Below are 27,575 nucleotides of genomic sequence, written 5' to 3'. Positions count from 1 at the left end.
GAAGAGGAAATATATTGAGACACAGGGATTACAGGATGTGCTTCAGGAAAGTTTTTAACCTGTAACTTCAGATAGAGTAAAATAAAGGTGCAAGAGAATTTGAGAGATTAATTTAACCATGTAGGAAGCGGAGAGGGAGGGAGAGAGGGAAGCAGAGAGAGAGGTGTCGGGGGCGGGGGAGAGAGGAAAAAAGAAATAAAAAAGCCAGTTTTCTTTACATACCTAAGAGATCAAAATTTTAAGATACTCTTAAGAATTGTGTGGAAAAGGCTGACAATCATCACATTTTTCGGAACCGTCCTCAACTCTGGGCTTGAAGCAGGAATGCGGTCCTGGCACTGGCGGCTGGCGTGGCCTGATCTCAGCTTCTCAGTGCTGTTTTCCATCGCTTTCAAAACGTGGTTTTCAAATACTTCATGAGTTATTATTTTTCAAGATGATTATTAAAAAAACAACTCGGGGATGGGACTGTAGGCATCAATCATTGGTATCTGCTATTTGGTAAACTACCAAAGGCATCAGTTATGGTTTCCCCTAACTAATGGGCTAAAGGAATCCTTTTTATAGGCAAAACCAGCCCCGCTCACGGAGCGTGAGAAACGACCGCAGCTGGCGTCTGCTCCCTCGAGCGCCCAGCAGTTAAGCTGGATCAAATCCATCCCTTTTCCTTCTTCCGACGGCTTTCTGCAAGACGCACTTTTTGGTTCAGTTTTAATAAGTGGTCCACAGCTTAATGGTAACCTTTGTAGCTGTTTTTTAAGATCTTGGCTACACTTCTCTTGCCCATTTTTTCCCTTCCGTCTAATGATTTTCATATTGTTTAAGCGAACGTTGTCCTTGCGAGTGAATCGGGAGTTCTTGGCATTCAAGGCCTGCTGAGCGGGGAGGTTGGGGACGGGACTGAGCACACGGGATGTGGGCAAGAGGCCTCGGGCCAGCCTTGGTGGCCGCAGGTCTCGGGGAGTGGATGTGGGGGGCCCTGAAGTCCTCAAAGAAATGCCCGCTAGCAAAGTGTAAAAACCACTTTGCTCAGGCAGCTCAGGAGCTCATCTGTGCTTCTTTAGCAGAGTGGGTTTTTGAAACGGAGTTTTCACACAAAATGCGTCCTCTCGGGCCCTCCTGGAGAGTTCGGGTGGTCTGGCCACTGCTGGGTGGAGCTGGGTCGCTGCCCCGTGCGTGTAGGGGAGCGGCCTCCTCGCCCGCCCCGCGTCTGTCCCGGCCGAGCACTCCTCTAGGTTTCCGGCCTGGCCCCGGGGGACACGCGGGCTTATGGTTTCTGCCAAATAGTCCCCATGGAGGGGACGGGAGGCACCCGGTGTTCCAGAATGGCACCGACGAGCCGCTGCCAGCCCCAGGCCACTCGCTGTCTGCGCAGCGCTGTTCCACCTGCCTGCAGGCCCACGTAGCCGCCACGTTAGAAACCGGAGGCGGGAGGATCCCCATTCGGCGCGTGAAGCGCCTGAGACCCAGGCGGCGGAGAGACGAGAGGGGGGCTTTGCCCTCATTGCCTCCGGGCGTTCCCTGGGACAGAAGCACCCTTCTTCTCCAGCGTGCTGGGCGACCTGAGGGCTCCCCGCTGTGCTGACACCTGCCCCGGCCGGTCCCCGGGCGCCCCCCTCCCCGAGGCCTGCCGTGGGCACAGCGCGTCCCGCCCCCGCCTCCCTCGGGTTTGCCCGTCGCAGTGTCCTCAAAGGTACTGCTGACCTGTTCGCTTCAGGTTGACAGTTCCTAGTATCCTGCAGAACAGAAGTGACTTTTGAGTTTCACGGGTGGCGAGGGAGAGGCCTGACGGTGTCCACGTTTCGTCATCGTTCTCACTGGGTTTTGGTGTTTTCTTGAAGACGTGCGGCCCCCTGTGGGCACAGCAGTGTGGGAGCCAGTATTACACCACCGGCGTTTGTTCCGACGTCAGCCCCGATTTCCAGCTCTTGGCCAGCTTTTCGCCCGCCGTGCAGAGTAAGTGAAGACTGGGGGTCGGAGCGGCGCCTTCCCCTAAAGCAAGGGGGGCTTTCGTCAGCACGGCCGGCCCCTCAGCGCATTCTCGCGCCCTGTCCTGCTGCCGCGGGAGGTCGGGCTTACCGTGGCCGTGTTTCTCCTCTCCTCTCCCCCGTGCAGCGTGCACTTCATTCATAGACGTGGTGGTCGTGTGCGATGAGTCAAACAGTATCTATCCCTGGGAGGCAGTGAAGAACTTTCTGGAAAAATTTGTGCAAGGCCTGGATATAGGCCCCTCGAAGACACAGGTATGGACACCAGTAAACATATGTTAACCCACAGCTTTCTTGCTCAGTGTCGCCTTACGACCTACATGGGACCTTTGCGTGAGTCCTGATACGCGGCCTCTCCCTAAATCTCCCGCTTCTCGCCCGGAAGCTCAGGGCTGTCATGGGAGCCTTCCTCTCATGCTGGACTTCGGAAGCTTCCCAGCTGCTTTGGGTCCTTCCCTGGCTCTCCAGTCTTACAGCCTCTCCTAAAACGACGGGTCTGGTAACAGCATATTTTCACCGTCCAGCGAAAGCAGCGGATGGACCTCAGACAGCCAGGCCCTGCCCCCCGCCTTCCTGACGCGCTGACCAGCGTTTCCCAGACCCTTGACCCCCAGCGTCTCATCGCCACCTCCGGCTCCTGGGCATCGAGGGCGGTTTCAGCCCCAAGAACAACGACAGCTCGACCCCCTTGATCTAAGGATCAGGGTCGTGGCCGAGCATCCTGTTCAGAGGCTTCTCTGCCTCTCGGCTCTGAGATCAGACTCTCTCGGCGGCATTTTCTCTGACGCCCAGCAGCTCCTGCCTCAACTGCGCAGGTGGCGTCTCTGCTCCGACGGGGGTGCTGAGAGGAAGCCCAGCACGTAGACACACCCCAAGTGACCGCACTGATTATTAGCAATAATCAGCCGTCTGGAACTCCTAAGCTCGGCTTCTTATGTAATTATCCTGAATTGATGAGCTGTTACCTGCCATCCATGGCTGCTCGTAGTTAATTTACATGTTCACATCCGTCATTAATTAGAAAATGTGTATCATTTTTATCTGTTATGGACCTTACTAAAATATTTATCCACGTTAAGGTATTATAGGGCCGTGCTTAAAAATTTACAGCTATTACTCTTGAGAACCAAGTCGCACACGGTAGCACATTGACTTGCTTCTCCAAGGTAAGGACTGTTCTGAGCACTCAGAGCCCCCAAAAAGGAGCCATTTATTTCATTGGGAGAGAAACAACCATTCTTACGGAGTTGAAAAGATTCCCTAAGCTCTCGGCACTTTTGATTTTTATTTTATTGGGTCATATAGAAATGATTTATAACCTAATGACAATCTTCTTGAAAAATATATGTTTTTATTGATTTTAGAGAGAGAGGAAGGGAGAGGAGATAGAAACACCGATGAGAGAGTCATCGATCCACTGCCTCCTGCACGCCCCCTAGTAAGGATCGAGCCCACAACCCGGGCATGTGCCCTGACCGAGAATCGAACCAACAACCTCTTGGTTCATAGGTCAACGCTCAACTGCCGAGCCACACCGGCCGGGCTGATGCCAACCTTTTAAAGGACGTCTGCTCTCTTGCAGGTGGGGCTCATTCAGTATGCCAACAACCCAAGAGTTGTGTTTAACCTGAACACTTTTAAAACCAAAGCTGAGATGATTGCAGCAACTTCCAAGACATTCCAGAACGGCGGGGACCTCACGAATACGTTCAAAGCCATTCAGTATGCAAGGTGAGCTTCGACGCCGTCGCCAGTATTTGGATAAAGTAGACATGCTTATAAGTAAGAAAGAGAAAAGACAGAGAAAAATGCTCAGCTGGGACCCTCGCTTTATCAGAAATAACAGAAGTATAAATATTCTATAACTTAAACACTTTGAGGAGGCAGTAGGACGTGATGTTTAAAAATCTTTGATTTCTAGGGCCTTTGTGAGCTATTACGTGATTTTTTTAAAGATTTTATATGGCATAATGAAATGAAGTGAAAAGCCCTTAGGTTAAAGCGGCGGGAAACGGAGCAACCTGAAGTTATTTGTTAATACTCCACAAGGCCCCAGACACCTGAGCTCAGGGCACTTTAGCAAATCGGGACGGGCCAAGGAAGCGGAACCCTGATGACCTGGAGTCCGAATCCGGTGGGGCTTAGGGTGCTCCTTGCAACCCGGGGCTGTGATTTTACAGCCACAGGGCACCCTGCTCATCCTTAGCTCAGTTCCTCTGCGTTCTCAGCACCACCGACCTAAACCTTCACTCCGTTTTAATCAGATACCTTTACAAAAACACTAATGCTCTCCTGTTGTTAAAAAGTAATGAGAGCAATAAGCTCACCTCCCCGAACCCCACTCCCTGCCTTTTGCCTCTTGTGTATCCGTCCTTCCATCGCCTTAATCTCCCAGTGTCTGCCGTCCCTCCCGCCGCTCCCTAGCAACCCTGCCGCTGCCACCAGGCAGGCAGGCGGGACCCCCTTCAGCACCGGGCGGCACAGCGTCCCGCCCAGGCCCGGTCCTTAGCTCCCCTGAGCGTCTGATAGGATGAGCTCCCCCCGTTACCGTAACCCCTGCCAACCTTCTGTCCACAGTGTTGCCCCTTCTGCTCTTGTCCCCTCGCTCGACAGAGCCCGACAGAGCCCTCTTTCCTTGTGGCCCTTTTCTCTCGGGCACGGTGTCCGCGCTCCTGGCATCGGCACCGGCCCAGGCGGGTCTCCCCACGCTCCGGTGTCAGCGCTGCCCCGACCTCACCCCGGAGCCAGCTGAGGCCCAACCTCTTTCTTTGGAGCGTGGGGGTCGCTTTTCAAAATCAGAGCATGGAAACCCCCGGCTGCATTCCTTTCCCTGCCCCTGCTCGTGACCCCGGCCTCTCGATTCACCCCCCGCCGCCTCCAGGAGCGACCGAGGCTTGACGGTGGCTTTGCTCCTCCGAGGCCCCCATCTCAACTTCAGCCATCGGCAGTGAGTCTTTCGCTTCATCTGCCGCAGGGATTTCGCGTACAAAGCATCCGCTGGCGGCCGGCCAGGCGCCACCAAGGTCATGGTGGTGGTGACCGACGGCGAATCCCACGACGGCTCCATGTTGAAAGCGGTGATCGCTCAGTGTAACGACGACAACATCCTGAGGTTCGGCATCGCGGTGAGTGGGCCTCCTCTCCCCCGTCCCACGGCGGTGGGTGGGCCTCCTCTCCCCCGTCCCACGGCCGTGGGTGGGCCTCCTCTCCCCCGTCCCACGGCGGTGGGTGGGCCTCCTCTCCCCCGTCCCACGGCGGTGGGTGAACGTCCCTCTGCAGCATCGTCCCCCAGGCCCCTTTCTCGGTGGCCTCGGAGCCGCCCGTGAGGGGCAGTGTTTGCGGGGATCTGCCGCTTGCTGTCCAGGCCCGTGGGCGCGGGTGCAGGTTCCCTTCGGGGGCCCGTTATGCCCAGGAACCGCCTAGAGGGTGCTAATAGCGAGGCTGAAGCTCAGCGGTAATGACTTTTTCTTCTCCCACCTCTGTTTTCAAGGTTCTTGGCTATTTAAACAGAAATGCCCTGGATACTAAAAATTTAATAAAGGAAATTAAGGCAATCGCCAGTGTTCCCAGCGAAAGGTACTTTTTCAACGTGTCCGACGAAGCAGCTCTGCTAGAAAAGGCGGGGACGATCGGAGAACACATCTTCAGCATTGAAGGTAAGGACTCCTGGCAGCAGTTTCCTTTCAAAAACCGCTTCAAGAACTTCTGATTTTGTGACCGCGTACTTGCTCTATGAACGTTAACCTGTGTACCTTGTATGAAAAGAACTCCTATGAATTGGTAAGAAAAAAGGCAAAGGGCATGAATAAGTATTTTATAAAAGATAAAATACAAATGGCCAGTACACATAGGAAAACAGTCCCAATTTCAGTACTTATTTAAAAGTATGAATTAAGTCACTGTTACTTTTTGTTTAAAAGATAACAAAGATTAGTAATGTTTAATTCTGGAGAGATTGTGGAGAAGCAGAAAGCTCATAGACTATTGATAAGATTATAATTGTATAACATTTTCAGGGCAATTTAGTAACATCTATTATAATTATAAAAAAGTTTTACCTAACTGTAAATAGTTTTCATAATTGTAAAAGCTTTACTTTTTTACAGTGACATAATTTCTAAAATTCTTACGTTTGTTTACAAAAACATGAATACTTTTAAAATTAGAAAAATATAGTGAAGATCTCGAGGAAACGTTTACCGGATCTGTAGTAACTTACTTATCTGGCCTTGGGAGGCCCAGTCAGTGCAGAAACGTTCCACGTTTCAAGACCTCACTTGTGTGGGGGCCTGGAACCCACTTCCCACTTGGCGAAACGTCCCCCGTGACCCAAAGCCTGGTTCCTGGTGCTCAACCCAAACAACTTAGCCGTAAAAAGCATAGTTTATTGAGCCCCTACTATGTGTCAGGTACTTCTCCTGAATCTAGGTCCGAGGGGACTGTGTAAAGTAAATATTCATCCCTCAGTCATATCTTAATCTCCGGATCACCCACTGGAAAATTCTACCCCCAAAAATCCTATTGCTTCTTCAGCACGCCACGGTGCTCCTAAGGTGTTTCAATCATCCTCAAAATCTAATATGTCCTGAGGAAATAAAAAATTGTTTGGCCACCTGTCGTCATCATTTTGCTTTGTGGTGGCGTGAATATGAACAGCCGTGGTGCGGCCTGAAAGCTAACTGCCAGTGATTTTTCATATTATCTGCTAGAATGGGGGTTTTGGGGAACGTTGCGTTACTTTATCAAAAACTCTCTCTCCTCATCCTGTATAAAAGATTACATCTTCTAAACAAGTGACTGTGTCACGGGGTCCAGTCGTCTTCTCTGTATTAAAGTGACACTCCAGGAATTTAGGTTCGTTTTTGAGAAGCTTTGTGAAAGAACCACTTTAACCACAATGTATGGGATGGGTGTACCAGCGGCGTCTCACAGTGCTCGTGGAGGCAGAGGCGCCACACGCGCTGAACTAGGACAGGCGTCCCAGTTGGCTAAATTTCCACTCAGTCTGAGTCCTGGTCCCTGAAGCCTGACCCTGTACCTCTCCTCAGGCCAGCAGCCGAGCTCCCGCGGGTCTGAGACGTGCCTCACACATCGGCACCTGTATCGAAAAGCTGAAAGTTCAGATCGTTTCTTAACTAATTTTAATGATAAGATTTTTTTATAACAAGCTATCATGCCAGTGTTCATGTTACCCCATCCCCTATATTGAGTGTTCTTTGATATCAGAAACTTCATATCCATAAATATAATCATGCGTAATCCGTATCAATGACTGCTTCAAACTCTACCTTGGAAATACTGCGGATTTCCCTGTCTGTTGGAATACGTACTCAGTGATTTCTCCAATGTGCCAGCCTACATTTTTGAGTGAACATCAGAACATTGTGTGTGTGGGGGGGGGGGTGCAGGCGTGTGATGGAAAACTTGATTTAAAGTTGATGTTAATGACATAATTCTTGAAACTGCCATTTCCCAGGCACCGTTCAAGGAGGAGATAAGATCCAGATGCAGATGTCACAAGTGGGATTCAGTGCAGATTACTCTCCTGAAAACGTGCGTATATCAGATGGCTTCCAGCCGTGCACTCATTGGGCTTAAACACTGTGGGCGAGGCCGCCTTGTACATAAAATGCAAAAACAGCCATGTAGTGGCCAACCGTTCTCACCCCTAGTCATAGTCGCTGAGTTTCCTCCTGCCGCTGACTTGCCACCAGAACAGGAAGGTTGGCCCAGCCGGTGTGGCTCAGGGGTTGAGGGTCAACCCAAGAGATTACCAGTTCAATTCCGGGTTGGGGCCCGTAACCAGGTTTCAGGCCTGATCCCTCCCTGGGGGCATGCAGGAGGCAGCTAATGGATATTTCTCTCTCATCGATGTTTCTATCTCTCATCTCTCTCTACAATCAATAAAAACATATTTTTAAAAGATAATAATAAACATGAAGGTTAATGGTGCCTTCCCTTCCCTATTTCACAGGGATTTTATGTGGAAAAGAAATGATAATGTACAAGAAAGCCTTTGAGCGCTCCAGGCACAGGCAGTGTGTTAATTCAGGGTGTTATCACTGCAGGAGTTTCCTTTGAACCAAGGAACTAATGGACCAGTTTGTTTAAACAGACTCCTGTCACCACTGTCGCTGTTGAATTCCCAGTTGTTGTGGTGTCTCTTTTCCAAGAGCAGGGACAGAAAACAGTTGAAAGAGTGAGGAGCTGGGGAAAATGTGAGGTGGGGAGTCTTCTTTGCTCAGAGAAATCCATTCTGCTCAGCAGCACCCACCTCCCAGGCCTCCAATTCCACCTCCGCTCGGGATGGGGTGGAGTCAAGGACAGAGGGACAGAGGTGCTCAGGGAACAGCAGGAGCTCGGAGGGTCGGGTCAGCAGACACACCTTGTATTCCCTCTGGAGTCTATAGAGGCGCTCCCCTTTTCTGGATCATCAGTCGTCAGAGAGGCTCATAAAGTTCTAGGTCTTCCCTGAAAAACAAATGTGGACGAACCCCCCCAGAGAACGCAGAGCACACGTTCCTGGGGGCTCGCTCACTCCCCGAGCTCCAGCTCTACCCGACTGAGTCCCGGGTTTATGACAGTTTTTCACATAATTCCGGCGTCTCTTGTTCTCAAACACATCATTTCCCGATTTGCTATTTTATTTTATTTATTTAATTTTTTTAAATTTATCTTAATTGTTGAGAGTATTACAGGTGTCCCTTTTTCCCCCCAATTGACCCCCTCCACCTCGCTCCCACCCCCTCCCCAGGCCTTCACCCCGTTATTGACTGTGTCCATGGGTTATGCATATATGCATATAACTTCTTTGGTTAATCTCTTCCCACCCTTCACCCTCCTTCCCACTTTCCTCTGAAATATGATCGTCTGTTGCCTGCGTCAATGTCTTTGGATCTGTTTAGTTTGTCATATTCTTTTGTTCATTAGCTTCTTCTTGAAGAAGACCCTTCAACATTTCCTGTAGTGCTGGTCTGGTGGTGATGAACTCCTTTAGCTTTTCCTTGTCTGAGAAGCTCTTTATCTGACCTTCAATTCTAAATGATAGCTTTGCTGAGTAGAGTAATCTTGGTTGTAGGTCCATGTTTTTCATCACTTTGAATATTTCTTGCCACTCCCTTCTGGCCTGCAAGGTTTCTGTTGAGAAATCAGCTGACAGTCCTATGGGAGCTCCCTTGTAGGTAACTAATTGCTTTTCTCTTGCTGCTTTTAAGATTCTCTCTTTGTCTTTAACCTTTGGCATTTTAATTATGATGTGTCTTGCTGTGGGCCTCTTTGGGTTTCTCTTGTTTGGGACCCTCTGTGCTTCCTGGACTTGTAAGTCTATTTCTTTCCCCAGGTAGGGGAAGTTTTCTGTCATCATTTTTTCAAATAGGTTTTCAATCTCTTGGTCTCTTTCTTCCCCTTCTGGCACCCCAATAATACGAATGTTGGGCCTCTTGATGTTGTCCCAGAGGCTCCTTATACTTTCTTCATATTTGTGGATTCTTTTTTCTTTTTACTCTTCTGGTTGGCTGTTTTTTGTTTCCTCATGTTCCAGATTGCTGATTTGATTCTCAGTGTCCTCTACTCTACTGTTGATTCCCTGTAAATTATTCTTCATTTCAGTTCCTGTAGCCTTCATTTCAAATTGGTACTTTATTATGTTATCGATTTTCGCAGTTATTTTCCTAATAGTCTGCTTAAACATCCTTATAAACAAAATTCTGAACTCTGTATCTGTTAGCTTGCTTGGATCTATTTCATTTAGTTCCTCTTCTAGAGATTTCTTCTGTTCCTTCCTTTGTGACCTGTTTCTTTGCCTCCGCATTTTGGCTACTTCCAGGTGTTTGTTTCTGTGTATTAGGTAGAGCTGCTGTGTCTCCTGGAATTTGTAGAGTGGCTTTGTGTAGTAGGTGTCCTGGAGGGTCCAGTGGCTCAGCCTCCCCAATCACCTGAGCTGGGCCTTCCAGGTTCTCCCCTGTGTGGGCTGTGTGCACTGTCCTGTTGTAGTTGAGCCTTGGTTGCTGTTGGCGTCACTGGGAGGAATTGACCCCCAGGCCAATCAGCTGCAACTACAGCCAGAGAGCTGCTTTGCTGGAGACACCCCTATAGAGCAGGATTTACTTCAGTGGGGCTTTGGTGTTCGCCAAGTGCGCCCCTTGAGTGTCCCTCGTGGATGTGGTAGGGTTGTAATCCAGCGTGGTCGAGTCTGACCACCAGGTGCACTGTCTCTGGGGCCTCGGGGGAGGTGCAAAGTCAGCCTGTGCCAGTGCCTTGCCCAGGGCCACCCAGCATGAGCTACACAGCAAACCGTAGTTGGCTGCTACTTGTGCTGGGATTGGCATTGTCCAGGAGGCCAACCTATAAGCCAATGCAGCTGCCGGTAGTGCCAGGCCTGGGTCGCTTATCAAGCCGAATGGGGCAGCTGCTGCTTGTTTGAGAGATTTTAGGAAAGCCCTAAGCATGGGGCTCGAAAGGCCACTTGCACAGAAAAGCCCCTGGAAATGGCCCGGATGAGCTGCAGGTGGGGGGGCGGGGCCTCCGGGAATCACGGGGCGGGGCCAAAGGTGGGTCAGGTGCTGGCGACTCAAACATGGCGCCTGCCTGCCGGCTGTGCGGGGAGGACTCGCCACAGGAGCCACGGCCTCCGCCAGCCCTTCTGCCCGGGAGGAAGCCGCCCTCCGCCTCTCGCCCGGATCTCAGGCAGGTTAGTTCCCCCCCGAGTGTCCCGGGTCCTCTCAGGCTGCTCCCGGCGCTGGGCTCAGAGGGAGCGTCCGAGTGAGTCCGCGCCGGGCCCTTTAGAGGAGCTGCTGGGGCTCCCGCAGCCTCCGAGACCCTCAGGGACAGTCCCCGCTGCGTTCACAGCCCGGAGGTGTGGGGACGTCTCTTCCCGGCCTGGAGCCCTGGGCTGGGGCCCAATGTGGGGCTGGGACCCCTCCTCCGGGAAACCTCCCCGCCGAGTTTCCCTCCCGGGTTTACCCCGTAGCACCGGGTGTGGGCCCGAGGCCGCGTCTCGGATTCAGCCCCGACCCGCCCGCGTCTCCGCCCCTCCTCCCGCTCTCGGTGCTTCCTCAGCTCCCTGGCTGTGGGGCTTCTGTGCAGCCGGATCTCAGGAGGCTCTGAGTGATGCTGGTTCTGTGTTTTAGTTGTGATTTTGATGTGGCTGCGGGAGGCGGCGGGGACATCTGTTACCTACGCCGCCATCTTGTTTCTCTCCTGATTTGCTATTTTTAAATGCAGGTATTTTTCAATCCCAAATTGTATCTTTGATGCTTCCTAAATACCTAAGATCAAACATTTAAGAATAATAAATTCCACCCTGCCCAGCCCCGCGTTCTTCGAGGATTCGTAGGTTTCAATATCCAGCCTGGCTGGGGTCCCCTGGGAGCCGCTCGTCCCTCTGTCCTCCCCACACCGGGGCTGACCCAGGGCAGCTTCCTCGCATGAGACCCACTCTCACAGCTGCGGCACCTTTTGTAGTTGTGCTGTTTGCAGAAGGATGGAACAGGATAGAGATGATGGAGGAACATTTGAGAAGCAGTCAAGACGGACATTGAAAACAGAAGCGTCAGGATAGGGCGTCCCACGACGCGGGGGGTTAGTGGCCCCCAGCAGCCCCCACCTCCCTTCCGCCGTCAGCAGCATCCTCTGGCTGCCTCGTACCCAACCCCGAGCTTCTCTTAGGAATCCCTGAGACGGGAGGCTCCCTCCTGACTGCCTTCCACAGGCTCACAACCTTGCAGCATCTGCAAATGGGCACCTCTGAATGGAAATTCGAATACAGCTCTCTGCTCCTCCTGATTATAGCTCATGATAAAGATGCATCTATATAATGTGATACTAGATGGAGCCCGAGGTAGCATAGCCCATGGGGAGGCTTGTTTTCCAGCACAAATATGTCCAAACAATTCTGAGATATACCAACAGAGATGTGTACACCTCTTCCCCCTTGAACCTAGACAGTTTGTTTCAACATTGCGCCTGCCTTGAATTCTCATGTGTTGAAGGTGATTTAACCTTCATTTCTCCCCGTATTTTAGGATGTTCTCATGCTGGGAGCAGTGGGAGCTTATGACTGGAGTGGGACTGTTGTTCATCAGACGTCTCACAGACACCTGATCTTCTCTAAACAAGCCTTTGACCAAATCCTACAAGATAGGAATCACAGTTCGTATTTAGGTAAGTGTGGGCGGGAGGGCTCAGCCAGTGTAAGTCCCCTTCCCTTAAACCAGCCGTGTTGAATCTCAGGACCCGTTCAGCCCTCGAACTCTCATCTACATATTGTATTTATTACACAGGATTTATGTTCCCTCTTTGCCCATCAGGCCTTTGCCCATAGCTACGTAATGGAATCTCTGGATTTTACTCACAGTCTCCTCTGGCTGTTCAGTGGTGGTTGTTCCTGTGACATGATTGTGTTTCTCCAAAATGGAAATAGTTCCTAAAAGCCAGCACGGCAAGTGATAGTCTGATATGAATTTAGCTCTTAGTCTATTCCTGTGATAAGCAGCCACCGGTTTTGAACACTTCCTATGGGACAGTTCCTGCTCTATCAGCATGAACATTTAAATCCTTCCAGCAACCCTTTGAGGGACTCGTTAAAGAAAGAATTGTCGCCCAGCCAGAGTGGCTCAGTGGTTGAGCATTGACCCGTGAACCAGGAGGTCACGGTTTGATTCCCGGTCAGGGCCCGTGCCTGCGTTGTGGGCTCTATCCCCAGCAGGAGTTTGCACGAGGCAGCTGGTCGATGTTCCTCTCTTATCAATGTTTCTACCTCTGTATCCCTCCTCCTTCCCCTTTCTCTAAAATCAATAAAAACACTTTAAAAAAAGACATACTTGTTGAGGGCCAGGTTCATGAGGGGCTGATGGGGACCACCCAGAATCTGGGGTCAGCTTTATGGGTCGATGCCCCACCTAGGCCGGGCAAAGGTGCTGGTCGGAGGGCAGGAGCAGGTCATCTTAGAAACAGGGAGACACGGCCTCGGCGACCTGCTCGGGACACGGAGCTGTGCACCACGCTTAACGAGAAGGGGCCTCTGCTCTCCTGCACAACTCGGCAGGCCTGCCTGGCTGAGCATCCCATGGACCTGCTGTCTCCTTCCCTCCCAGGTTACTCCGTGGCTGCCATCTCCACTGGAAAAGGGGTCCACTTTGTCGCGGGCGCTCCTCGGGCGAACTACACTGGCCAGATAGTGCTGTACAGCGTCAATGAGAACGGCAACGTCACAATCATCCAGGCTCACAGAGGCGACCAGGTAAAGCCCATCGTTTAGCAGGTGAAATCAATTTTAGGAACAGCTGGGGCGGGTGGGGAGTGGAGAGTTGGTGGAAATTGTAACTACCATTTATTGAGTGTCTACCCTGCAGCTGGCTCTGTCATCTGCGTTACCTGGAATATTCCTTAAATCTGCACAACAATACGGAGACCTGCTGTGTCCTTTTGACAGGTTCCTGAGAGACTGACTGCCTCTCCGGATCACATAGCTTTCAGGGGTTGAGCTGTCATTCGGACCCAACCTGGGGTGGCCTCAAAGCCGGTGCTGTTTGGCTACGCCCCACTCTGTATTTTTGACTCCCAGATTGATAACACATGGGCCTTATTTAGCCGTGATGACGGGCACCCCACCACTGCCTGTAGGCAAGCCCCCACTGGGAGCCGAGGATTCAGAGGAGAAATAACAAGAAGGGAGGGTGTCCTGTCGCTTTGACCTTGCTGAGAGTCAGGCAGGGCTCTTCTCTGCCACTGTCTTCTGACGTGTTTCAGAGATTGTCTGGGTCGCGGCCCCCAGCAGAGGTCAGCTGATAGACCCCCGTGAGCAGTTTGACCCGCGAGCCAGGCCCCAGTGTGAAATGTGTTTCACGGATCTCTGACAACCAACGGAAGGTTTTCCTCACGTGGGAGAAACCGACTCTCCACAGGTTTCTCTGCTTTGGGACTGAGTCTGGTCCCTTTGCTCCTCTGGGTTTTCCAGGAGTAAGAAGACCCAACCGAGTCTTTGACTTCCTGCACCGCGAACCAGCTCTGGTCACCTACTTCCCCTTCTCTTTAATATTTTTAAAAGGATGCTTTTATTTTGGGGGGGGGGGGGGGGAACAAAAAACAATGAAAGTGTTACGGAATTATTTCTCATTTATTTCCAAATCCTTCCGAGGTTTTCGCGGAGGCGTAGACGGAACGTTGAATGGGATGAATATTCAAATCCCCAGCCTCTCTCACCTCACTACCTGCCCCTCACCCTCCCTCCCGTCCCTCTGTCCACCGATTCCCCCCGGCCCCAGACCAGGCCTGGACACCTCCAGCGCTCACGCTTTCCCGCTCCTCTCCACTTGGAAACCTGGACGGCGACTTTTAAGATGCAGTTCATACAATACTTCATCTTGCTAAGCCTCCCTGGCTCCCTGCGCTCCGACTCAGTATTTGGCGCTCTCCTCTATTGTAACATATTTTCCATGGACGCACAATATCTGTTCCACTTCTCCTCCCCCCTTCCTCTGTAGCACACGCCACACACCTTCTAACTGGTCTTTGACCCCCCCCCCAGCATCAGGAACACCTGGCCTGTTTATAAAATACAGTTTCCTGGGTCACATCCTAGGCATGGGCTCAGCATCCCTGGAAATGGGTCTCAGGAATCTGTATTTTTAAAGATATTTTCTTGGTGGCTGGGGGCACTCTATGGTTTAAGAGCCAAGTATTAGATGGTGACACAGCCTGAGAGAAGGAATTGTGTTACCCATCTTTATGTTCCTAGCACTTTACAGGTGGTAAACGCTCACTTTTTGTTTGTCAGGTGAGTAAATAACAGTTGAGTGCAATACTAGGAGTATTGGAACCCGGGAGTCCTAAGGCTGCTGTGCTTCGTTGCTCTAGATCGGCTCCTATTTCGGTAGCGTGCTCTGCGCCGTCGATGTGGACAAAGACACCGTCACAGACGTGCTCCTGGTGGGGGCGCCGACGTACATGAACGACCTAAAGAAGGAGGAAGGGAGGGTCTACCTGTTCACCATCACAAAGGTAAAGAAATATTACGCCGACTTAGTTTAATATGTATTAGTGTTGCTTAATTAAACTTAACCTGCATTTCTGCATTTGATTAGAGAAAATCTGTTATTATTAAGTGATGATTTTCATGTATAGTATGGCTTGTGTTTCCTCATTTGGGGGACGTCACCATTCAGTTATACTTTTTAAAATCACATTAACCTAGAGCGTAAGCTAGAGATTTATGTACTGTGCACTGACGTTTTCCATGAAGCTTTCTCTTACACAAATAAAGTCGTAAATGCACATCACTTTTTAAATACACACACGTGCACACACACGGCATCTGTGTCCTTCCCCAGTGTCTCATCCAGTTCTTCTGTGCTGTAAAGAGAGAGCAATGAGAGCGCAACATGACCGTCTTAACTTTTTACAGGGAGACGGGCAACTTGCTCCAGGCCCTTTGGAAACCTCCACAGCGCCCTGGGTGCTTTCTGTGCTCGTTGGCAGGAAATGCCATTGCTCAGTGTAACATTTAGGTATATGTCCAACTCCTGAACTTTCCAGTCCTTGCGCATAAAGCAGCGTATTCCAACATGGAAAAACAGTTCCTCCCACTCGTAGGCTGAGCTCTCTAAATCCATACACATAAATATAGTGGCGCAGAAATTAGGTGACCACAGAGGGGGAAGGTGGGAGAGAGAAGCTCACATTAGCATAGTAGATACTGTGTTTAGCTGTTGTGGTCATTGGCCCTCCCTTATGTATTCAAATTCATGTAAAAATTAGGCCTTGAGCAGAAGCACTTAATTCTGAAGCAGATGAAGAATGCATAATTGAGCATTCAAATAAGGGACGCGCTTAGCAACTTGGTTGAAAATTGACCAGATCCCAGTTTCTTAAAAGTTTCTTGCTGGTCAACCATCCTGAAGTGTCATTCGTTGCTGGAGGCGAGGAGATCTCCTAATGCTTCCTCAAGCTTAGTAACAAGTTCATTTCTGGAAGATTATTGTAGAGAAGAAAGAATTAGCACCTGGTGTCCCGGTCAAGGAGCATTGCTTTCTTGTGAAGTCCCGAAATATCCCCATTCTTGATTTCAAAATCTAAAACAAGCAGCTGCGTCTTTTACACAGAAATGTCTTCTCTCGGGGGGGAATTATTTAGTGTTTCTTATAATGGGATACAAACAATCTCATTTTCACTTCCTAGACCATTAAAATTATGCCACGGTTCAGTAACTTTTATAGAAAGATCTAAAGTAAGATATTGTATTTTATTTGGTCTTTATCTTAATTTTATTCAAAATATTAGTAGATTTTCACCAGGAACATTTTAAGTCAGAAGGTTTAGAAACAGGTGAAGATCTCAGTACTGAGGGAAAGAGGAGAGAAAGGAATGGATCCTTTTACGTAGGCTGTGTCGCTGACGTGAAGAGAACTGCCTTGTTTTATGAGCAGATTCCCATGACCTTAGTTATGAAAATTCTTTTATAATTCTCATCGTAAGTGCAGAATTTTGAATTCTAGCTTTCCAACCCTGTCTACTTTTACCAGTTTGCAAATCAGCTTGGCCACCATTGGCTGTGAATTTTAATTATAGAAGCTGTAAGGTTTGCGTCAATCACCCTTTTCCCCCTTTTCAAGGGCATTCTGAATTGGCACCAATTTCTCGAAGGCCCCGAGGGTGTCGAAAACGCTCGGTTTGGCTCAGCGATTGCCGCTCTCGCGGACATCAACATGGATGGCTTCAATGACGTGATAGTTGGGTCCCCTTTGGAACATCAGAACTCCGGAGCCGTGTACATCTACAACGGTCACCAGGGCACCATTCGCACAAAGTATTCCCAGGTAACCCCTGCGCTTCAAGGTGATGAATTTACATGTGGGCATCCTCGTGCCGGAGCCAGAAAGTGTCATGAGGATCATGCACTGCGCCCTTCTTATCTCATAACTATTCACTCAATCAGCAAATATTTAGTGAGCTGCTGCGGTGTCAGGGCTGCCCTAGACTTGGGGAATGTCGCAAAGCACAGGACAGACCAAATTCCGCTCTTCGTGGATCTTAATTCTCGTGGAGGAGACAGAGGGAAAAAATATAAATGCTATAGTGTTCCGGATGGTAGTAAATGATAAGGAATTTTTTAATGAAATAGGGAATGAATGTTCAGGGTGGGAGGTGTCCGGTGTTTGAGAGGGTGACCACGGAGGCCTCGCTGAGGTGGCAACTTGGAGCAGAGACCTGGGAGAGTGAGGGAAGATTGGAATCGGGCCCTGAACCTGCGTCAGCTCCTTCCCCGGCCACCGATCCTTCACTGCTTCGTGCTGGTTTGTGGTTTTATGGTAAAAGATTCGTGGTGTTCCTCTGATGAAAATATGGCTGCAAGAATGAGAAAGATCAGATGAGATCAGATGAGATGAGATTGAAACGCCAATGGCAGCTTAGGGAAAATACGGCAGCCTGGGGAGAGGCCGAGTAGAGAATGTGACAGTGCCCCGTGGAAGCTGCCTTTTTTCTGTCCCGACCGTCACGCCCTATAATTTCGTGTCCAACGTGCCCTTTCAGAAAATCCTGGGATCCGATGGAGCCTTCCGGAGCCACCTCCAGTACTTCGGGAGGTCCTTGGACGGCTATGGAGACCTAAACGGGGACTCCATCACCGACGTGTCCGTTGGCGCCTTCGGACAAGTGGTTCAGCTCTGGTGAGTGAGCGAGCGAGCGAGCGCGGCCGTCGCAGGCAGCGGATCCCACCCGGCCCGTGCGCTGGAGCAGGTCGCCGTGTGGAGGCGCGCGTGGGCTGTCCAGGCCGCTGTGCCGGCCTGCGGGGGTGCCAGGCGCCTTGGCGAAGATCTGGGGCACTGCTCTGCCGTGGTTTGCATCAAGGAAGGACTGTGTTTTCCCTGTTGGGAGAAAGGAAAACGCTTGCTTCCCATTAGATTCCCTTTTGCTCTCCCATTTGTTTCTCCCTCCCCTCTGTGGGGAGCGGCAGACGTTCCTAGAAATGGGATCCAGGGTATTTTGGAAGATGATCTTCCCAACAGCCTTCGCTCAGCCCGCGGGAAGGCGGCTTCATGAGAAGGCGCTAAAAATACCGAGCGCTCCGACCACACAGGGAAGCGCGGCTAAGGGCTGCCTCCTAAATGATCCGTGGTGAGAAAGAAGCCATTGTGCAGGCTCGGGGACCTCCCACTGAACTCAGGCGGGGCTAGAGCAGGGGGACAATGAGGGATCCAAGGGCCATGTGGTTCAAGGACAAAAATAAGTGTATGGGGCTGGGGAGGAAATGGAACCAGAAAGAAAGCGGGAATCTGATCGGGAGGCCCCAGGAAAATACAGTTCAGCCATTCATACACTTGCTTCTGCTGAAAATTGTGCTTTAAATGTCCAACTACATCAAGAACAGGAAAAAGCACCCAGGAGGTTGTGTTGGTCCTGGGTTTAATGACACTACGGACAGCGTGTCACTTGAGCTTTTGAAGGACAGACTGCACTGTTTTAACGAAATCTTCATGTGAAAAAGTAAAACCCAAGGATCGTACTTAAGACGTTAAGAATAAGAAAACATATTTACTGAATAAAATCAGTTAAAATCCGTTAAGAGTAGCATACCACTGGAAAAACACTAAGTGTGATAACATAATTATATGGCTGATTTTTAAACAGTAAGCAATTAATCCTTCCCTGACCATGGCCATAGCCACCCTGGCAGGTGTCGTCCTCGGCGGCCTCTGTTCCTGCTCCACTATGACTCTCTAATATAGTCAGTGGTGGCCAGACTTTCCTTGGAAGGGGAATTTGATTTTTTAAACCAGCCAAACACATGAAATCAGTTACTGTCGTTCAGCCGAGCTAGGTTAGTGCCCCTTTGTGGTCACACTCCCTTAAGGCACCAAGACTGGCTTTTCTGGGTGACTTCCTGAGAATAATTTTAAAAAAACAAGTTTGCAAAATAATTTAAATCAGTGCTAGCTCTACCAGGACAAAGGCTCGGCTTCTCAAAGAGGCTGACCTGAAGGAACCCTCTCTCGGACCTTGTAGACCTTGTAAGTTCGTGGCCACCTGCATTCGTTCTGAGCTGTTTATCCGCGAGCCTGAGGGATACGTGGTTAATTATCGAAATAATTTTTCAATGGACTCGGTCCTGAAATGGAAAGAACATGCTTTCTGTCTTCTCGTAGTACTTTTAAGAACAGGGGATTACTGATTTCCACTTGCTTCTTTGTGACTAGTCAAGGGGTGCACAGGGGGTCGTTAGGATAAAGTTAAAATCCACTGGCCAAAGTGAGGAGACCGTGGGCTCTAATCTCTCACTAACTGTGACTCTGTCCCCTGGTCAGTTACCAAACACCTCTGCGTGTTAGGCTTTCTCACTGATGAATGGAGATGACATTAGTCCCACCCACTGCACAGCATGTTGTAGAAGCGACGAGGCATGTGAATGGGAAACCCTTCAGGCGTCTGACAGGCCGGGGCAGTCGGAGTCTGCAGCCCCCCTGAGGTGGCCTCCTCGCCACTGTCCTGCAACAGGCTAACTGCCAGCACCCTGGTCCCATGCCACACCTCAAGGAATCGCTGCCAGTCACCGAAGTGACAGGAAACAGCCACAAGCACACACCCCAGCCCTGCCTCCTTTGCCATCTGCTGTCTCCCCATCTTAGTGAGAAAAACAAGCCACTGCGTCCAGCTGGAAAAACAGCGGGGACCGTGGCCGTGTGGCTCCCTTGCAGAGAGGTTGCCGACTCGCCTGCGCCCATGCACACGTTCATGAAGCAGAAGCTATTAAAGGCGGGACACGCTGGCGCCCCAGGCGCGAACACACACATCATCCCTCCCGCCACCTTAGAGCGTCCAACCCACAATGCCCCCGCCGGGCTCAGACGGGTGGGGAGAGTGGCCGGGTCCTGCTGGCACTGGCCCCGGGTGAAGGTCAAGACAGGTGCACTCGGCCATACGTCCACGTGTGCGTTCCCACTGTGTCTTTCAGGTCCCAGAGTATCGCTGATGTGTCTGTAGACGCTTCATTCACACCAGAAAAAATCACTTTGTCCGACAAGAACGCCGAGGTGCGCCTCCGACTCTGCTTCCGGGCCAAGTTCAGACCCGCCACGCCCAGGAGCCGCGTGGGTGAGTGGCCGCCGGGTACCGTGGGCGGAGCTGGTTTGCGCTCCGGCTTCAGGCTGAATGTGACCCACACGTCGTCTGCGGGCGGAGAAATCGGGGCATCACGGGCACACATTTCTGTGGCCACACAGCAAGGGGCTGGGGATGGTTGATTAGGCAGGAGGCTTGGTGTAGGTCTTCCTCTGTCACCTCTAGGAGGCGGCCCAGGGCTGTGATGTCCATGGCACAGCCCCGGGCCCTCTCCACTCCGTCCCCCAAGTGTCTCTTGCCCACGGGTCCCTGCTTCAGCCTCGGCTCGCGTGGCTCCCACCCGGCCACAGCCCGCATCAAAAGGGAGCTGTTTTCCGGCTGTGCCATGACCTGGGTAGGGTTGTCCAGTGCTGGGGCCAGACGTGACCCTGTGCTTGAGGAATTAGTCAGCATGAAATCATGAGAAAGTACAAAAGGATGTCATTTGTGCCCAGGGTTGTCAGTTTGCTACATAATCCAGAGGAGTGAGTACAAGTCTGAGACGTGTTCCATCAGAAGGAGGCAGTGAGTTAAGCCTCGGGCACATGTCAGCAGGAGTTGCCACGGCCTCTCTCCTGGACCCGCCGAGTCACCTCTCGGGCCAGGCTGAGGTCCGCGTCCTCTCTCAGGTCTCCCCTCCTCTCACCGGCCGCGCGCAGCGGTGGGTTTCACACTCGGTTCAATGACCGTCTTTCTTCTGCTGCTGTTTCCTGGGCCCGAGTCCCCCTTCCATCAGTTTTTGGCCCTAAACTTTAGAAGCTGGTAGTTCCCACAGGTATTTCATTCAAGTGCAAACGAACTAACATAATCAGACAGACTTAGGTTCTAACCCTGACTCCCCTGTTTATAGCTGTGTGACTTTAGGCAACTCGTTAAACCTCCGTTTCCTCATCTATAGAACAGAGATGATGATACTAAGCCAGGGCAAAGGAAATGAAAAACCAATGTGACAAAAAGTGACTCCAGTGGCCAATATCTTAAACTATTGGAACCGTCAACTGACGTCTGCTGACTGCATGTCCAAAGCCCAGAGAGCTGGCGCTGTTCATGGCATCAACTGTCTTATCTGGGGTTACTCCAAATTATTTTATTACTCTCAATATTTTAAAGGTTGAATAGACTTCCAAAAATATTCATTATGCGTGTTACCTTTAAAATATCTATTAGAAATGTTGTATAATTTTTCTTGCTCCAGTGACTTAAGGAGGTTAACAAAGATGGATAAAATATAAGAGAATCTAATGAACTAAAAATAAGTGGTAAAAATAACGCAAAGGAAGAGCAGTGTTCAGTGTGGACACTCAACAACTGTTTCCTTTCTACCTCATCGTGTTACGAATGATGCTTGGAAGGCAAAGTCTAAGGGGGGGATTTGGCCAGCTCCATTCAGTGGATTTCCTGGGGACACGTCCACTTTCCTTCCCCTGCTTCCAGCCACGTTTCCCTGAATCACGTTTCTCTGTATCCATGTCACATACCAGAGGCCAGAATTACAAATATCACGGGCTGTCCACGGCTCACAGTCCATCAACGTAAACACCATTTTTACAGTTTCTCTAAGTCCGAGACTTCACCCAGTAAAACACAATAAGATGGGGATGCTTTTTCCTTAAAAAAAAAAGTAATAACGTTTGTATGACCTTTATCACAGCCATCACATACAACATCACCATTGACGCGGACCTGTATTCGTCCCGCGTGACCTCCAGGGGGTTGTTTCAGGAGAACGGTGAGAGGTGCCTGCAGAAGGATGCGATCGTCGGCCAAGGACAGACCTGCTCTGAGTTCTTCATCCACATACAGGTGAGGCCCTGGCGTCCCCCTCATCTCTTTCCTCTGTAGAGTCTAAGAAATGGGGAACATCTAAAATAGAGACTCAGAGGTCAGAAAGTGCCTGTCTTTCTAATGATTGCTTTTCTTGTCTGTGAACAGGGAGCCAGTTTCCTTTGCTAGTGCATGTGGTCACATTCCATTAGTAAGTTGATAGCGTTGAATCTTACCTGGGACTGCAGCTAATAGGGCTAAAGATACGACTCTTAAAGACGCCGAGGACAGAGTGCTTTATTAGGTGGTTACAGGGAGAACTGTTAGGTCCCAGTAAATTGTATTTTGACATTTTCCTACCATTTTTAAGGAACTGAAAAGAACCATGGCAATTGGGTTTTCTTCTTTTAAAGACATCTTTATTGATTTCGGAGAGAGGAAGGGAGAGGGAGAGAGAGAGAGAAACATCAATGATGATAGAGTCATTGATCAGCTGCCTCCTGCATGCCCCCGACTGGGGATGGAGCCCACAACCTGGGCATGTGCCCTGACCCGGAATCGAACCTCAATCGCCTGGATTCTGGGTCGATGCTCAACCACTGAGCCGTACTGGCCGGGCAGCAATTGTGTTTTCTACTATTGGATTAAACTCACATAGGTGAAGGATGGTAGCCTGTCAGGTGGAAATGATGTGCTCTAACCTTAGGCCATAATTACTCTCGTTTAAATGGATTTTGAAAATCTCCCAAATAGGAAAAGTGCTGCTCAGGAGAAAACTCCCAACAGGAAATTTATTTTACGAATTATATGAGTATTTCCCGCAAGACCACATAATGGTGTTTGAAAGTGTAATTTATTCAGGAAACCATTTTTGAAAGAGCTGTTTAAGAACTTTTCTAGAAATGTGGTTCTCAGAGTTTAAGACGTGTAAGAATTGCCAAGAAAACTTTTACAAAACATTTATTCTGGGCCCTCACTCCCAGAAATGTGGGGGTTGAAGGTCTGGGAAATATGCAGGTTAAAGGGGCACCCAGATATTCCTGGGGTAGCTGGACAGGGCAGAGACCACGTCTCCAGAAATGCTAAGTATAGAAGCTGAGAAAACATAAAGTTGGTGCTTCGATGCATTAAAATCAGTTGTTTATTATTGAAGTTAAAGGTTTCTTATTTGCCAAGGCCTGGACTTTTTTCGTTGTTAAGGGGCCAATTTTACCAGTCATTTAGGTGGCGAACCTTTTTTCTGCCAAGGGCCATTTGGATATTTATAACATCATTCGCAGGCCATACAAAATTGTCAGCTTAAAAATTAGCTATGAAAAAAGCTCCTGGATTTATTGAATTTTGAGTCCTGCCTGTGGTTGCCTTGGCAGGGCCAGCCCCAATGATTTCTCAGGCCTTATGTGGCCCGTGGGCGGGAGGTTCCCCAGCCCGGATTTAAAGGAATGAAAGCTGATTTCCATTCTCTCCTCTCCCTGAGCTGAATGGTGGAGATTAAGCTTGTGGTCCACTGTGGGGCACGAGGCAGCCGGCTGTCGTTCAGAGAGACCCTCCTGTTCCCTCTCGTGTGCACTTGTGGCGTTTTCAGGTGTGCGCTGTCTGGGTCGGCCAGGAGGTGCTGGCTCAGGTAACTCGCCGTATCTGACACCAGCCGCAGAGTCCGACCTGTGTGCCAGCCTGAGGCCGCTGAGCAAGCGTTTCCTTGGGGTCCGGAAGCCAGCCTGGTAGCCAGGCCCCCACACGGGCTCAAGACAGGAGCGATTCCTGCCTGTGGATGGGCTGAGCGATACCCAAAACTCACCGCTCAGGAAAAGGCAGACTCGGTTTCCAGTGCTTATCATTCGTACGTTGTTCTTTCCGGACAGGAGCTGGGGCGATGTTTGCGAGGGGACCCTGGGTGACACTCGCAGCCCTGTGTTGGCATTTTTACACTTTTTCATTAGATGGGGAGTCTCGGGAACCAAGCGGCCCGTGACTCACTGCCAGTCCTCCACCCTCTCCCCTGAACACAGAGGGGGACGGGGTGCTGGGTGGTGTCCGCTCCGTGACCGTGGTGTGAGCCGCCCGTCGCCTCATCTGTGCGAGGAGAGGGCAGCTCCTCGCTGTGGGCTGGGCCGGAAGCCTGGGGCTTGGCTTCGGATGCGGATGAGGCCACCACCTCTGTGCGCTTTAAAGAGCAGAGTGAGGCTCTGAGTAGAGAAGGGAGCCCTCCCGTCCATCGCCTGACAGCCAGCCCCGAGCCCCATCCCTTTGAGGCCACAGGGCTCCCTTCCAGAGGTCTGCTCAGGACACCTGAGGACTCCTGGGTCTCAGCAATAGGAACTAAAGGGACACGAAGACCAAGAGCCAGGGACTGACACAGACTCTGAGCATTAAAACTGGGCACACCGTCTAAATATTTATGACCCCTTACGTGTACATAATGAGATTCCCGATGAGCTTAACTAAGAATGGCTGCTTCAGACTTTTGCCAAACCCCAGTCTTTAAGTTCCTCGGTGGTGGAGAGGCGAGGGGCGGAGTGAGGGCCGAAGGGGCGCAGCAAGAGTCCCGAACATTGTACACGAGGCCGTGGTCGCTTTTGTTCTAAAGCTTCCACGTGCTAACAGACTGACTCCATGTCTGTGTGTGCGTGTGTCTAGGAGCCCTCGGACGTGGTCAGCCCCTTGGACCTGTGCCTGAACATCAGCCTGGCCAACCCCGGCACCAGCCCCGCCCTGGAAGCCTACTCGGAGCCAGCCCAGGTCTTCAGTGTAAGTGCCCCCTGGCATCCAGCCCGGCTGAGCGAGGCTCAGTCACTGCTTCTGAAGACACTCAGGACGCGGCCTTTGGTCCATTATAATTTTCTAAATGAAATGCAATTACTTATGTGTACAGGTCACTAGCGTGTAAGTTCCAGGGAGACCGAGATTTTGTCTCCGTTTACCGCTCTTGTCCAGCACCGGGCCCTCCACAGGTGGTCCGCAGGGGTTTGTTGAAGAAATAAGTAACAATAAACAAACACCCTGCGCTCGGCCCACTTGAACTATAGAGTGTTACCCACACCCGTGAAGTTCCCCGTTCGCTCCCACCCCCAACAGGTGCACATCCCTCTTGCTCCCCAGGCAGTCCTCCCCGTGAAGTTTGCATTCATCCGTGCTTTCCCTGCCAATGTTCCTGAACGAGCATATGTTCCAAAAGCCTTGTTTAGTTTGGCACGGTCCCGAGCTTCCTGTAAGTGGGGTGCTGCTGTGTGTCGTCCCCCATCCGCGTTCCTAAGTGCCCGTGTGTGGGGCTGTTTCCCTTCCATAGATCCCTTTCCACAAAGACTGTGGCGACGATGGCGTCTGCATCTCTGACCTGGTGCTGCAGGTCCAGCAGCTTCCAGCTGCGCAGTAAGTTGTACTTAAAAGCTCAGCGCCGCCCTGGCCGGGTCTTCAGTGGGTTGAGTGGCATCCCGCGCACCAAAAGGTGGCAGGTTCGATTCCGGTGAGGGCACGTACCCAGGCCACGTGTTCGATCCCCCCCATCGGGGCGTGTATGGGAGGCAACCAGTCGATGCTGTTTCTCTCTCTCTCTGCCCTTCAATCTAAATAAAATAAATAAAGCTCAGTGTAAAATGTAGAAATAAAAGACATTCGATTGAGTTTTTCAAGCGAATGTTTATGGAGATTGTTTTCTACAAAAGAAATATCCGTAACTGATAAAGGACTTTAAATTCTAAATTTCAATTTCCACCATCCATGCAGGTGTAAAACATTAAGAACGTTGGTATTCGGATGGTTCCTGCCCCTGCAGTGTACTTAAAAGCAAAGTGTCCCAAATAAATGAGAAGAGGTGTTTTTGAAACGAGTGAAGTCTTTGAACACTGGCCCCTTTTAGCCCCGTAATGACTTTTTTCCAACTTTTCCCCTTTTTTTAACAGAGAACATCCCTTCATTGTCAGCAACCAAAACAAAAGGCTGACGTTTTTGGTAACACTGAAAAACAGAAGGGAAAGTGCCTACAACACCGGGCTGGTGGTGGATTTCTCGGAGAACTTGTTTTTCGCGTCCTGGTCCATGCCGGTAAGCGTGGCGCCCTGCGCCCTCGGCTTCCTGTCAGCCGCCGTCTCCCCCCAGCTCGGACCCCGTGTCCTCTGCGTGTGAGGGAAGCCCTGAACCACGATCCGCGCCCTCCGGCCTAACCCCATGGCTCCCAAGTAGTTAAACCACGTGAGAACATCGCCGGGCTCTGCGCCCAGGCCGGTCCCGCCCCGCAGCCCAGGCAGTTTTCCTTTTGCCCTGAGACCCGGCCGCCGTGGCCAGGTCCTCGGCAACCCCTCAGCCACCTGTGTGGTGAGGCTGCCACTCGGACGCCCCAGCTGTGGGCCTGCAGTCGGCCACGGGCCGCCCGGCTGCCAAGATGACGCATTCCAGCGAGGTCACTTAATCGTGTTGACTTGATCACTAAACCAGGAGCCACTTGACCACGAATGCCCCGGCCCCTCAGCCGTGGAGCAGTGAAAGGAGTGCAGGGAAAAGCTAAGATTTTCCACGTTAGCTGCCCACTCGATGAGGGAATCCTAAAGCGGTCCCATCCCGTTTAAAGTCAATGCAAATTTAATAGATTTAGTGTCCTACCCCTAATCTGACTTCCCTGTGCAAAATGACAACGTATTTTAAAAGAAAAAACACACACAGGTAAACTAAAACAGAGTCTTTACATTATTTAAAGAATATAAATAAACACCAACATGTGATTTTTCTTCTCGTGAAACTACACATTCAAAATATATTAAGGGAAAGGTACGAATTAAAGACAGCATTTCTGATTATTGGATTAAAGTTATTTTGTGCTTATTAAATATAAGACCAGTGATTTACTTCGGAGGAAAACTCAAGTATTTGATCTCTCCTTTGGCTTGTTTCCTGCTTAGCAACAAAAATAGTACATTAGCCACCTGGACAATTCAGGATTTTTCAAGTCGTCAGGGACAAGGGGTTACTTCAGTATGAACCGGCCTTCCCGCTGAAATGCCCACGTGGCTTACACGCCGTTCAGCGTGGGTGTGCGCGCCCCACTGGGCATGTGCGACTTGCTCACATTTCCTTGGTCTCGTTCAGGTGGACGGGACAGAGGTAACCTGCCAGGTCGCCTCATCTCAGAAAGCCGTTGCCTGCGACGTGGGCTACCCTGCCTTAAAGACGGAACAACAGGTACAAGTTGCATTGCGCCCTCAAACCCACGCAGGCCCTCCGCAGCGCAGCGTTAACTCACCCACAGACCGTCCTCCCCACCAGGCGTCACCCTTCAGAGGCAGCACAGAATCTGGCTGCTGCTCAGAGGAAGCGTTTAAGATCGGAAAGTTCTCTTTAAGTTACGAAAAAAGTGGGATTTCCCCGTGCAGTTCATTCCAGAAAGCACACGCACTATATGCAAAGTTAGTTTTTTCTGAGCTCGTTGACCGTGTGGGTTATAGTGCTGTGAACAGAGCCCCGGGGAATGGCCTGTTAGCCCCCGATGAGCAAGTTCACATGGCGCAAAGCTTCCGGTCCAGCCAGGCGTGCGTGCCTGTGCCGGAGGACGCGTGCCCGGTACGGTTAAGCCCCCCCCTGTAAGGGTGAGGCTGCTCGGCGAGCTGGGCAGATAGGGACACCGTCTGCCAGCGTGGAAGCTTGCGGCTCGTACGGCTCAGGGTCTAACCGGAGTGAGTTTGCTCTTGGGGGAAACTTTTATTTTTTTTAATGCCGTCCCGATTCTGAGCGTCACACGTT

General features: G+C 50.7%; 1 protein-coding gene across 1 annotated transcript in view; it reads left to right on the top strand.

Annotated features, from left to right (window-relative positions):
- ITGA2 (integrin subunit alpha 2) overlaps positions 1 to 27,575 on the top strand; it is a 73,530-nt gene that overhangs the window by 30,546 nt on the left and 15,409 nt on the right. Inside the window, exons 5-21 of the mRNA XM_087815265.1 lie at positions 1,842 to 1,956; positions 2,116 to 2,243; positions 3,571 to 3,719; positions 4,963 to 5,113; positions 5,479 to 5,644; positions 7,465 to 7,541; positions 12,011 to 12,149; positions 13,082 to 13,227; positions 14,844 to 14,987; positions 16,598 to 16,801; positions 17,517 to 17,653; positions 19,936 to 20,075; positions 21,733 to 21,884; positions 24,483 to 24,593; positions 25,132 to 25,214; positions 25,745 to 25,886; positions 26,925 to 27,017. Coding sequence (XP_087671391.1) covers positions 1,842 to 1,956; positions 2,116 to 2,243; positions 3,571 to 3,719; positions 4,963 to 5,113; positions 5,479 to 5,644; positions 7,465 to 7,541; positions 12,011 to 12,149; positions 13,082 to 13,227; positions 14,844 to 14,987; positions 16,598 to 16,801; positions 17,517 to 17,653; positions 19,936 to 20,075; positions 21,733 to 21,884; positions 24,483 to 24,593; positions 25,132 to 25,214; positions 25,745 to 25,886; positions 26,925 to 27,017 — 2,277 coding nt within the window. The remainder of the gene's footprint in view (positions 1 to 1,841; positions 1,957 to 2,115; positions 2,244 to 3,570; positions 3,720 to 4,962; positions 5,114 to 5,478; positions 5,645 to 7,464; positions 7,542 to 12,010; positions 12,150 to 13,081; positions 13,228 to 14,843; positions 14,988 to 16,597; positions 16,802 to 17,516; positions 17,654 to 19,935; positions 20,076 to 21,732; positions 21,885 to 24,482; positions 24,594 to 25,131; positions 25,215 to 25,744; positions 25,887 to 26,924; positions 27,018 to 27,575) is intronic.

Source organism: Miniopterus natalensis, chromosome 3 (genome assembly GCF_054644295.1).
Source record: "Miniopterus natalensis isolate mMinNat1 chromosome 3, mMinNat1.hap1, whole genome shotgun sequence".
NCBI lineage: Eukaryota > Metazoa > Chordata > Mammalia > Chiroptera > Miniopteridae > Miniopterus > Miniopterus natalensis.
This window is presented reverse-complemented; position numbering and strand designations above follow the sequence as displayed.